Source organism: Electrophorus electricus, chromosome 4, assembly GCF_013358815.1.
Source record: "Electrophorus electricus isolate fEleEle1 chromosome 4, fEleEle1.pri, whole genome shotgun sequence".
NCBI lineage: Eukaryota > Metazoa > Chordata > Actinopteri > Gymnotiformes > Gymnotidae > Electrophorus > Electrophorus electricus.
This window is the reverse complement of record NC_049538.1, coordinates 31076566-31089886: the sequence shown is the minus strand read 5'-3', so window position 1 is coordinate 31089886 and position 13321 is coordinate 31076566. Positions and strand designations below refer to the sequence as shown.

At 44.8% G+C, this 13321-nt stretch overlaps 1 protein-coding gene across 1 annotated transcript; it reads right to left on the bottom strand.

The window, feature by feature from the left end:
* Positions 1-548: 548 nt before the first annotated feature.
* panx2 (pannexin 2) lies at positions 549-7707 on the bottom strand. The gene is made up of 6 exons (XM_027024159.2): positions 7664-7707; positions 5117-5698; positions 2712-3823; positions 1638-1770; positions 1056-1250; positions 549-894 (listed from the first exon to the last, which is right to left on the bottom strand). Exons 2-6 carry the CDS (start codon positions 5343-5345, stop codon positions 596-598), a joined length of 1968 nt encoding a protein of 655 aa, XP_026879960.2. The 5' UTR covers positions 5346-5698; positions 7664-7707; the 3' UTR covers positions 549-595.
* Between the last annotated feature and the right edge of the window lie 5614 nt (positions 7708-13321).

The window sequence follows — 13321 nt, the reverse complement described above, 5'->3', positions numbered from 1 at the left end:
CAAGTGTTCCATCACAACTGTTCCATCATATCCGTTACATAATAACTGGTGTCTGGTATGCAGAGAAGCATTGTTTAAGGAACCTGTATATTCTGTATGTAAAGCTGCTCCGTTGTCTTCTGTAAACTTCTCGATGGACAGTGTAAATTCTTACTGTTTCCAACTAAAGCACTCTAGGTGATCAGGTGATGTGTGCTGTACCACGAGGGGTGGTGATGTCGTATGAGGTGGTCAGCACAGTGCTGTCAAACAATTCCCCCCCACACCCCACCCCTCCAAGACCTTGCTAAGATCAAGACATGGAATAAGTATGTGCTATCTCTGAGTGTGTGTGTGCATATGTGTGCTGGCACGTGCGTGTATGTGCACTTGAGTATGTGTGTCTGTGTATGTGTGTGTGTGCACGTGTGCACGCGCGTGCATGTGCAATTGAGTGTGTATATGTGTGTGTGTGTGTTTGTGTGCATGTGCATGTATGCGTGCATGTGTGTTCGTGTATGTGCACGTGCACTTGAGTGTGTGTGTGTGTGTGTGTGTGTGTGTGGGTGCATGCATGTATTTGCACTCATGTGTGTGTATGTGCGTGCGTGCGCCATCAGCACTCTCCTGCAGTGATAAGCTCTCCAGGTCTCTCCACTAGTTTGTCTGTATGCTCCCGGTCGTCTTCCTCCTCCTCGTACAGAGTGTGGTGGATGCTGAGCAGTGGATGTGAGACCTTACAGCTGTAGGATGCGGGCTGGCTCTCAGACTCAGGGAGCTGTTTCGCAGGCTCCATGGTCTCAGGGGACCCGGGCAGATGTAAGCCAGCCGTCCCTCCGTTCAAAAAGGATGTGGTGGGGAGGGTTACCATGGAAAAGGCAGCGGTGCTAGACTGAGGTGGGGGCTCATTCTTTTCTAAAGGTTAAAGCACAAAAATGGCATAAAGATCATTCTGATTAATGGTTCTACAACATTAGTGACATTAAGCTGTATAGACAAGACTCTAGAAGAAGCTAAAAACATTTAACTATAGTTCATTAACCACAAGGTCACTGAGGGCGGAAGAAAACAGTTACCACTGAGGGCAGAAGAGATGTGGACTACAGAGTGAGCTCCGTCGAGGTACACAGTGTCCATGGAGTGGACATCAGCTGGGGGCTGGGGGTTGGTCATTTCTGATTTAGGCTTTGAGATGTTTGACATATATGGATGGACATCCAGGGAGAAATTACGAGTGTGCTTCTTCTCTGTTCCATTGTTTGTTTCTGCGGCTATTAAAAAGTCATGGCAAACAGGATAAACAGTTGAATGTCACAACTGTTCCATCAAACCAATAGATAATAACTCTAGGTGATCAGGTGATGTGTGCTGTACTGCGAGGGGTGGTGATGTCATATGAGGTCGTCAGCACAGTGCTGTCAAACAATTCCCCCCCACACCCCACCCAAGACCTTGCTAAGATCAAGACATGGAATAAATACGTGCTAGCTCTGAGTGTGTGCGCGCATGTGTGTGTGTGCACGCGTGGGTGTGTGTGTTGAATTTCGCTTGACTAAAGTTGATTAAACATGCTCCACTATTAAATGGCTGGTTAGGAGCTGCTGGAGGGATCTCATGGTCATTCTGGAATGTTCTCTGAGTATGAGTTTGCCACTCACCTTTGGGAGGGTTTTGAGTGTTCTTGTTGTCCAGTAGAGGTGCGATGAAGCTATCCGCCACGGTCTTCCGACGTACAGGCTTGGGTTTGTCTGCTTTGATGCTGTTCTCCAGACGAGTCAGTGTTAGTGGTTCCTGCACAGTCGTTTAGACACAAACAGTGATTGTGCTGATTTCATTTGCATGACTCTTGAAGTACTGAAATATTCGCATGGTTGGCATCATTTCTAAGGCACTTTAAACGTAGTGTTGATAGAGCTGAAAGAGCTGAGTTATGAGAGGGTGTTTAGCGCTGCAGTATTTAATAGATATTTCACTGAGACTCCTCGCTGGGCTTTGCACACCATGATTTCTCACTCATTTCCTCACTTCATAAAACATGAAAGGAAAGTGCTGCTTTGATTCCTCAACACAGTGAGTGAGGACCAGTTAGAAACCTGTTCTGGTTCTGACTACTTAGCTGACCAAGCAGGAATGAGCAGTACCAGTAGCAGATACCTCTCCGACACTGGGGGACAGTCCGTGCGGTCTTTTTTTGGAGTAGTTGTCCAAATTACACGGAGCTTCTGGGGCCTGGATCAGTATTGTATCTGCTGCAATGCAACTGACCTTCTGACACTTTGCTAAATATGTTTACGTTTACATTTACGGTGTTTAGCAGACGTTCTTATCCAGAGCGACTTACAAAAGTGCTTTGTCATTTCCTCATAGATTATATCCTAGTACAGTACAGTAGGTTAGAGTCCAAGATACCAATGAACTCGAATACTGGTGAAATACAAGGATCAATGTTGATGGCTAGAAGTACAAAACACATATAAGCTCTGGAACAGACAGCAATCAGTGCAATAAACAATAAGTACTAGATTTGGTCAACATAGGAGCAGTAAACAATACCCTAAAATAAGTACTAGAGTTTGTTAGTCAACATCAGTGCAGTAAACAAGTACTAGAGTTTCAGTGAGTCAACACAGGAGCAGGGTCAGTGGTCTTTTAAATATTCCACAAATAGGCGCGTCTTCAGGCTGCGTTTGAATTGCTAGGTTAATGCTACCTGTGTTGTCATATGCACTTACTTTAAAGGGCTGAGGCAGAGGGTTGGATGTGGGAATCCACTTGATCTTTTTCCGGGGTCTTTTGATGACCGTCTCTGCTCCCAGCTCGCCCACGCCAAGCACAGAGGGGTCGATGCTGGGGTCGACTGTCTGGATCCCGGATTCTCGCACAGTGGGCGTGGCGTCATGGTTAGACTGGGCCAAAGCAGCCAGCAGCTGTCGCACCACGTTGTCGTACATCAAGTCGCTCTCGTTGGTGATGAAGTCCAGCCTGTTCAGAGACTTGATGTGGTCCCTGTTCTCGTTACAGAACATGGCCAGGATGTTGATGTCGCAGAACTGCGACTTCTGCCAGCGTCGCCGCGTCTTGATGCCCACCTTGTGCAGCTTGTCAAACACGAAGTTGGACTTGCGCACCACGAACAGGTGCAGGAGGTTGAGCAGGATTATGAGGTTCACCGCGCAGAGCAGTGCCAGATCCACGGCGGCCATGATCCGCTGGAGCTGCACAGCCGGCAGCTTGCAGTTCACGCTCAGACGCAGCTCGGGCACGCTGCTGACGTCGGGCGGCTCACCCAGAGCACAGGTGAACTCGTTCTGCCTCTGGCGAGCGTAGTACGTGCTCAGGTAGGAGATAGGGATGGAGCTGAGGCAGATGATGGCCAGGTGCCGCGCCAGGTACAGCTTGGCTAAAAAGTTACTCTGCCCTCGCCGCTCCAGGTACTTCTCAAAAAGGTTCTGCTCGGGGCTTTTCTCTTTCTCGGCGTTCTCGATGATCTCGCGCCGCTCTCGTTCGCTAATGCCCGGCCCTTTGGACTGGATCTGTTTCTCAATCTTGGGCGCCCGTCCCTCGGCCGCCCGGTGGTAGCAGTTGTCGATCTCGTGCAGCAAGAAGTTGAGCTCGGAGGTGAGGCGGGTGGAAGCAAGGAATTCCCAGCCCAGAGCCGGGATGTACATGATCCCTGCAAATGCCAGCAGGGCGTAGGGCAGAAACTTGTGCTCGAACAGCGAGGGCCGGAATTCAGGCTCCACTCCCGGAATGGCGTCCCGGAGCTCTGTCCAGCAGTAGCCTCGGGCATAGAGCGCCTGGTCACGCGTGAAGTTGTGTGGGGTGTAGCAGTATATCGACTCCTCTTAAAAAACAACAACAACAGGATAATAATAGAGGCTTATTTTAGAAGCTTGTCCTTAAGGTGTGCTGACAAACATTAAACAACATATCAGATACTGTAACAGAAAGCAAGGACAGGCTACTCATGTCAGGCCCAGATGTATTTTCCAGGGAAAAAGACTGTCATCAATTTCCCATTAATTAAATAGTTGTGCTGCGCCTCAGACAGCAGATGAACCATTCAGCCTTGAGAATCTCTCGCGGCACAAACGGATGGATGTGTGGTGATTACTGCATTACTTACACCACCCTGTACCAGCCGAACAGAGGATGAAACGGGTCGCACGGTTTTCCGTTGCCTATCCTAACCCCTTTAATCCGCAGCTGCATGTATCTTGGTATGGTGGGGTTATAAGAAGGTATGAAAACAAGGTTTCCATCACTCCAAGAAAATGCAGCACGTACTAACATCCATACATATTGCAAAAGATATGGAAAATGGAATATACTATGGAAAAATAGCTCCTAAAGTATTTGGTCTTGCATGGATTTCACTAGAATATTACAGTTAAATAATCTAAATTTATTTCCGACTCTGCATGTGTCCACCATAACGTCTCCCACGGGTCTGTTGTGTTTGGGTCTATACGTCCTTTATTGTGCAGGTATTTTCTCAGGTATGATCTTGTTCACACTAACCCATCTGGTGCCTCCACACCCGGCATGTACGTGTCCTGACCACTCTGTGGTAAGTCCCAGTGCTGCTATGCAGTCAAACTGACGCAGCGTTCAGCCTAAAACAGCCCCCCCCCACCACCAAACATTTCCTCTCCTCTCTCCTTCACCCTCCTCCCTTTTTAAACTCTCCACTGATCTCCCTTTCACCAAACTCAGCACTGCATACGTAATCTCCCCAGCGCTAGGCTATGGAGACCCTGTTAGTTAAAAAGAACACATCCATCCTAAAAATCAACCTTTCCCATATCATTAGAGTGGTTTACTCCATAACAAACAGGTGTGTGTGTGTGTGTGTGTGTGTGTGTGTGTGTGTGTGTGTGTGTGTGTGTGCGCAAGCTAATGTAAATATTTAAAGTCTTCTAAGGACCTAGTAAGACCAAAGGACCAAAGTATGTGGGGACCTAGTATCTGAAAAGTCAGATACTAGGATTATAGGGGAAAAACCCCTAAAAGCAGCCAGATGTGTGGGTAAGGTTTCACAAGGTAAAACATGCGTGAAGAAATATCTGACATCACTCAACAACTGATTTGTACCTTTGGCTGAGGCCTGAAAGAAAACCTGTCCACAAGCACCAACCTGCAAAGTTCCGTGTGAAGACCAGGGTGACTAACAGGATGGGGATGATGACCGTTCCTATGGTGACAACCCGGTCAAAGGGCAGCTCGAGCTTGAGCTGCACCATGAGGCCGGCGAGTGCGCCGCCCTTCTCGTCCTGTGAGGAGCCAGGTAGGATCAGCTCCTTCAGCTTCTCCCCCGCGAGCAAAGCTGTGGCCATGTCTAAGTTCTGCTCGAAGAGATTCTGCATCCGGCACACGCAGCCCGCCCTCGGCTAAGACCACGACACGCTGGATTGGATGGCCTGGCTCTCCACGCTGCAACGCGACAGGCTGAGGAGCGCGTGTCCGTCACAGTGCGGTCGGCAGTGGCACGCAGGGAAGGATGTGTGCTGGGGGAAGATGACGGACACATCCGCAGTCACAGAAGGACCAGTGTGGTTGAGCTGAAATGGCTGGTGCTTCTCCTGGCCCTGGTGGTTGTACTGGGTGATGCTGAGCTCGGTCTGCACAGAAGCACGAGGGGAATTACGGGGTCACGCTGGGACACGGCTCCTTTAATGAGTGCTGACAGAGGCATCTATGAACGCTGCTTACACAGACCCTGCAAGACAAACACAAAAAGGCTACCTCAGATTATCTGAGGAACCACCACAGATTACCTGAGAAACTCGCTCAGATTCCTCAAATGCCATCTCACATGCAATCTCAAATGCTACCTCAAATGTTGCAAATATATACAATAACAGCAGAAATAAAATCTGAAATATATTGTACTTGGTCAATATCTGCATTACTGTCTTTCCCATAACTAAACTGTCTTTTAATACATTGTGAACATCCCCGTACACTTTGAGACTGTTAATGGTGTGCTTTAACTCTAGTGGTGGTAACAGGCTGTTCTTTTAACTCTAGTGAGGTAGGTCTGTGTGGGAAGTTTACACTGAGCACGGCTACGTTCAGTAACCCTGAGCGAACCCCAACCCAGCAAGGTTTCAAACCCAGCAATGACAAGTGCACGTTCAGCATCTAAAAGTATGCATCAAAACACTAAATGTTTTGCAGGCTTCTCCAATGAAGACCATCACTGACCACAATAAACATAAAGTCAAAAACCAAGAGGGTTTTCCCCCTCCAAAATCCAGTTTATCTTGAATTGAGCTTATATGACTAAAATAAACTTTCTTCCAAATTGCAGGACTTCATGAAAAGGAAAAGTGTCCGTGTATATATGACCAACATGCTAGTGTTAGTGAATGGTACACTGTGTTTGGTTATCTTATAGCCTGTACTGTTAGTTTAAAATAATAATTACTGAAGTAGAAGCAAAAATAGTCATTTAAATTATTAGTTATGTAAAAGTACGAAGGTATCTGTCAAAACGTTTACTAAAGTAGTGAGTTATTTAATCAGAATAGTCAGACATCACCTTTTGCCTCTTTTTTTCTCACAGACTTTGAAGATAGTATGATTTTTTAATATTTTATTATTTATTTATTTATTAATATTTTCTTGAGTTTGGTACTGTCATTGACTCCTTTGGTGCTAAGTACACTCCTCTGATCCTCGAGTCTGCTCGACCCCAGGAAAAGGTTGACCCCAGCTGACAACATCCTGTTTCAGCTATAAGTAGGCTGGTCTAAGCGAAATTATTTTGCAACTATATCAGCACATTAATCTTATTAGCATATTAGTCTTAACCCAAGTCCTCTTTATAATGACCTTAACGCGGTGAAAATCCTTCCCGGACTGAAGAGGCGTTACGTGTTCATTATAAAAGAACTTACTGTAGTTCACACAGGGCGCGTGATAAGCTATCCCCCCGGAAACTGAATATTTAATAATCAGAAATGAGAAAATCACCTGAAACTACTCTACACAATTAATGTTCTCTTACGTAGGAAGTTAGCTACTGTCTTTGTTTAGCCAGACGTCGCCTCGAGTGTAATATAATAATAATAATAATAGGAACGGTAACGTATTTTAATATCCCACTCGATTTTTACCCCAGAAAAAGTTTCGGACGGTAACTGAGCTCTTCGGTAAGCATAAATATGGTTCATTTTTTTAAAGTTATGATGTATTATGAAATACTCCAATGATGTCATATCCTTAAATCATTCTCGCTGCGGAATATATTGAACACACCTGTCAGCATGTGAAAATGCATGTAATGGAGCAGACAGCTGCCCATGCGTGAAAGCGAAGTAAACGTGAGGAGGTCAGATGCGCGGTAAGAGGCGCTGTCCTGACCTTAGTGCTGAAACGGGCATTTCGCTCGCCTTTCTGTGTGGCTGAGGCATTGCAGCTCGGAATGCAGGCAGAATGCATGACATTATGCATGACCAACAGAGAAGAGCCCTGAGATAGACAGGGATGAGACTGAGTTGTGCCACACTCGTACTTTGCTTGGATGATGTGTCTCAAGCCTGCGGTCTCGGTCAACGTACAGCGGACAAGAATTGGCGCGTCGCGGGGAAAAAGCGGTCTATTTGTCGCTGTCTACAAAAAAGGAACTCTGTCACAATCATAGATGTAGAAGAGAGTGTGTGATATAGCTCGTACTCACCAATACTGAGCATCCTTGGCGTCACAAGAGTTAATCTGCAGTGCGGGCGAGCCGTTACAGCGTGTATCCGGGTACACCGGTTTGTTCCGCCTCCCTCCACCCCCGCCAGTCTCTGATATTTTTTTCACTCTGCTTTTCAGTCTTATTCTCTGTTTATCCTCAGTGACCCCACGGAGAGTGCTCGCTCTCGCGTGCTTGCTCGGTCTCGCTCACGCGACACAGCAGAATTCCGAGTTGAAGCGTCTGGCGACCTTCAGTGCACTGACATTAGACCGAGAAGTTAAGGGTGTCTTATATATCCGACGTGATACAGGTGATATGGCTGAGCAGCTATATGCCTGCGGTTACCTCACTAACATAGTTGCTAAATCAACTAAAATTAGTCTACTCAAGCAGTTATGGGGTAACCGCAAAAACAGAGGGCACCGTTCCTTATATTTAAAGTTGCGATGTGATTGGAGAGTGAAGTATAAGGAGTAGGGAGTATTTTTGCTCACTAAATGTTCTGTCATTAGGGAGACTTTAGCACACAACCGGCTTCTGCGACCATAATATTACCACCCGTCTCCCCAAGCCAGTTTGTACCGGTCGGGGCGACGTTTATCACGACTGATTCCAAATATAGGGTCTACGCGACTGCGACGCAGCGGGAATCGCCGCGAAGTTCAGCGACGTGTGCCGAACAGTGAACGTTTTTACACTGGTCTCCAGTAGCTGTCTCACTAAGCGCAGTAAGCATAGTGCTGATTCGGTCATTTTTGTCATTTCTGTAAGTAATAAAAAAATTTTATAATGCGCAAACAAGTTGTTTCTGGGAAATTGAAGCAGTAGTCTGACCCTAGTATGACAATTGCATATGACAATTGATCCGACAGTGCGATCACAGTCCTTTCTAAACATTATTGTTCTCCTGGTAAACCCAAGTCGCTGGGTTCTCACGTCTAGTATTTCCTTGTGAATTGTTTTTAATAGATGGCCTCCTGCATGCAACAGTTCTGGGACCGACAGTAATCCCTACATGCGTCTTCCCATTGTTACGACCCCGCCTGGGCTGTGAGGTCGTAACAAGGAAAAGAAATACAAACGGCTAATGTAACTGAAGTTGTGAAAAAGTGAGCAGCAACAAAACAAACAGAAGCACAAATGGAAGGTTTTTTCAGTGTATTTTACAAAGGTTATGATTCATAAAACAAACAAACAATCATACTGGTGCAAATGTCTTCAGGAGTGACCCAAGCCAAAATAACAAACCAAAACCACACTAATGAAATAAAACTACACACTAACACCACAAGAAATACAACAGACTTTCTTAACTCCCTGACACAAAAACAGAGACAAAACCCACACCAAGCAAAAATGGCAGTCACTCCCTACCACCAGTGTCCAACACCAAAACACCAAACAGACAATATTTACACACTATCTATATATGTATATACACACAGTTACTGAAGCAGGAGGGGCAAAGCCAAAGTCCAAAAATGGGGAAAAACAAGGTCACACAAAAAGTCATACAAATTTTGAATCACAGCCAAACAAAACTCCAAACTAACACAGTCTCCCTTTTCTCTCTCTCTCTCTCTCTCTCTCTCTCTCTCTCTCTCTCTCTCTCTCTATCTCTCTCTCTCTCTCTCTCTCTCTCTCTCTCTCTCTCTCTCTCTCTCTCTCTCTCTCTCTCTCTCTGACAGTTGGCTGGGAAACCCAGCAAGGTACAGGGCAGAGTCTCAGTCACACACACCCATCCATCTTTCCGTAACCCTCCTAACTGGGAAGCGTTAGCTGTTTTCCTGCTTGTTTCATTACTTTTGTTCTCATTCTCTCCATCTGTAAGTGGCATGCGTGCTGTCAGGGACTGACTTGGCTAGTCAATAAATGTATCCCTGTTTCACCTGGAAACTCTTGCTTTATGGCTGTGTTTCAGGGCCCTGGTTGTGCTTTGAGGTGAAGTGCGGGCCTCGGAGTGTTCGGAGGAATGCTTCGATACTTCTGTACACTACACACTTCATAAAGATAAAGATAAATGAGTCAAATCTAGTGGCAGCCATACAGTCCCATAAAGTCCCATACAATCCTATACATCCCCATACATCCCCATACATTCCCATAAAGTCCCATACAATCCTATACATCCCCATACACTCCCATAAAGTCCCATACAATCCTATACATCCCCATACAGTCCCAAAAAGTCCCATACAATCCTATACATCCCCATACACTCCCATACTGTCCAGTACAAACCATTGCAGTCCCATACACTCCCATGTTCCCACAAATGAGACATGTTCTGTATCATGTGTCCTTTTTTTCTACACTTTTCTCAGTTTGTCCCTCTAGTACTTGTAATCCTTCAAGTTCATCTGTCTGTAAGACTTTGTCCCTGAACAGTGCAGGTTGTATTGTTGTATTGTTTGCAGCATTCTTCAAACCTTCACTACTGTTGTCTTCCATGGTTCACTAGGCTGCCCTCTACTGCTAAACACACCATTTTGCTCATATTCTTTTTAAAAATGTACCAAACAGGGTACAGGGTTTTTGTTTTTGTTTTTTTACATCTAATGTTTCTCTAGCCACAACTGAAAAGTTTCTCTGATTCATTCTGATTTTCATTGTGATAATAGCCTATTACAGTCATACCTCTTTGGTACTCAACAGGTGAGACAATGTCAGACTAAAGGTCTGGACCTTTAGTTGGAGCTCTTCTGCATGACCTGACAGGGCTCAGATACACAGCTGCCCAGGGAACATCTCAGCAGCCATCTGTTCAACTGAATGTTACTCATAGCCCCCTGAAATTGAAGAGACAGAGGAGACAAGAAGGGCCATAATTCCTAAGCAATGAGGATTCATTTTACTATTGAACAACTACAGTGCTCTCTGTCAATCTAAAATGTTAAACAACCTCAAACCAGAATATTTAAGAAAGTACATGTGAGGTTTTGGCTTTCTTAGGAGAATATTTGTGTGTGCATAATTATTGGCCAACTCTTAGTGTGCAGAACTAACATACAACTAAATGAAAAACAGACATCTCTTAAATTGAGAATAATAAACAACTCAAAATTTACAAATAAACAATTCTGAAATTTCCATTAAAAAAATGATCAGTATAGCCACCATTCTTTTCAATAACAGTCATAAGCCTTCCGTTCACAGAGTCTGTCAGTTTTTTAATCTGTTGATGATCAACTTTTCGTGCACAGCCTGCCAGACACTGTTCAGTGAGTCGGACTGTTTTCCTTCACCGTAAATCTCCCGTTTAAGAAGACCTACAAGTTCTCAGTAGTGTTTATGTGAGGGGAGGAAGGGGACGTGTCATTATTCTTTCATCTTTAAGGCCTTTACTGGCCAGCCATGCAGTGGAGTATTTCGATGCATGTGATGGAGCATTGTCCTGCATAAACATCAGGGTCTTCTTGAAAGATGCAGACTTTTTCCTGTACCACTGCTTGAAGTGTCTTATTATAAAAACTGGCAGTAGGTTTGGGAGTTGATTTTGAGTCCATCTTCAACCCAAAAAGGTCCAACTAGCTCATCTTTCATAATACCAGCCCACAGCAGTACCCAACTCCACCTTGCTGGCGTCTGAGTTATAGTGGAGCTCTGTGCCCGTTACTGATCCAGCCACGGGCCCGTCCATCTGGTCCATCAAGAGTCACTCACATCTCATCAGTCCATAAAACCTTGGAAAAATCTTCAGATATTTCTTGACCCAATCTTGACATTTCACCTTATTTGTCGTGTTCAGTGGTGGTCGGGTTTCAGCCTCCCTTACCTTGGCTATGTTTCAGTACTGAACACCTTGTACTTCTGGGCACTCCAGGTAAATTGTAAGAAATTTTAAGAATTTTAAGAGTGCTACATCCCTCTGAAACACTTTTTACAATTTTTGACTTTTCAGAGACAGTTAAACCTCTTTTTTTTTTTTTTCCTTTGGCGCATTTTGCCTGAGGAGAAGAAGATGCCTAATAATTCTGCACACCTTGATATAGGGTGTTGATCTCCTTAGGCCACATCCTTCCTCATTACAGAAATACGATATGCTTAATTCCAAAGAGCATTCAAGTTTATACAACTTGGAGTTGGAAAATATGCATAAAAATGATATGGTCAAAATACTCTCTTGCCTAATAATTGTGCACACAGTGTATGGTGCACACAGTAGATATGTGCATACGCTTAAATAACAGCTAACATTCAGAACGCTGATCACAAGGTTACTGCTTGAATTAAAATCCACAGCCAAAACAGCAGTGTTACTCTACAGTTTCTTATGACCACACTGTAGGTTATGGCTTTATCCTCGGTACAAATATCTTACACTCTCTGCAATCATGATTGCATGAAAATATGAATCAGATTAGCATATAACGTTAAAGGATCTGTCCACCACGCAAAAGGCAAGCCTCTGTTGTAATGCTTTACTGCTCGGCTGCTGAGAACACACAAGACTTTATGAATTCTCAAGGATAGCACAAAGCCTGCATCCTGAAAAATTCAGAAATATTCCTTAATGAATCATGTTAACATGCATTTAGAGAGAAAATATTGGAATACTGTAAACGGTTTAATATGCAGAGCGGTAGCGTGACATTTTGTCACCGCCCCTAGCCCACGTGGTACAGCGCCACTAGGTGCCGGTGCTACGTCATGTCTTTGTTACGCGTTACCTTGTTTGTAGCCACGCCTCTCTGCCTGCCTCGTGACCCACCAGGCCCCGCTACCCCTCCTCGTTGGGGTTTGTCTCTAAACCCCGTGTCTAGTTTCCCCGGCGGTCATTGTTCTGCTCTGGCTTTCGCTTCTGTTCTTCTGCGTGCCCCGTTCTGTGTTTACCGTTTGTCGCTCGTGTGGTAATAAATGTCTTCTCTGTGCTCGCGCTTGCATTCCATTCCTCGTCCTTGACGCTCCCCAGCGTCACACATTCACGTGACAAAAGCAAAGTAATGATCTTTATTTTTCTAAGGGACCGGGATACATATAGTTTACATTTATCAACATGTAAAATAAAATACTAGGCGTTTGTATATGAAATATGGCAGTAGTACCACTATATCAATATTTCTACTAATCTCCTTACTCTTGTAGTTCTCGTATAGTGTGTACTGGCTGTGTGTTTACCTATTAAACACTGTATGTTATAAGTGCATTATTACAACAGCGTAAAGTTCACTCACATTTTCACCTGTACATATGACTGCAGCCTTATAGTTCATAGCCACGGCAGATTTGATCTATGTTTAGGAAGTACTAGACCAGACACATTTATCTGCTCACTCTGTGAGACTGTTCAGCTCAGAACCACATCCATGACCAGTGCCAGGTGACATATGAGACACAGGTGTAAGTTTCTAGTGCCGCTAACTAGTATACAGTTGTGTCCAGGAGCCAGATATGATATATAAAAAATTCTATGCGACTAGTCACTCCCAAATTTTGTTATTGGATTGTGGCAAAATCCGCTACAAACAAGTTTATGGCCAAACACTTTTCCTCTAACCCCTGCTCCCAGTTTCCTCCTCTACCTGCACTTGCATATATACACACACACACACACACACACACACACACACATAACATTGTATACACACACACACACACACACACACACACACACACACACACACACACACACACACACACACACATAACATTGTA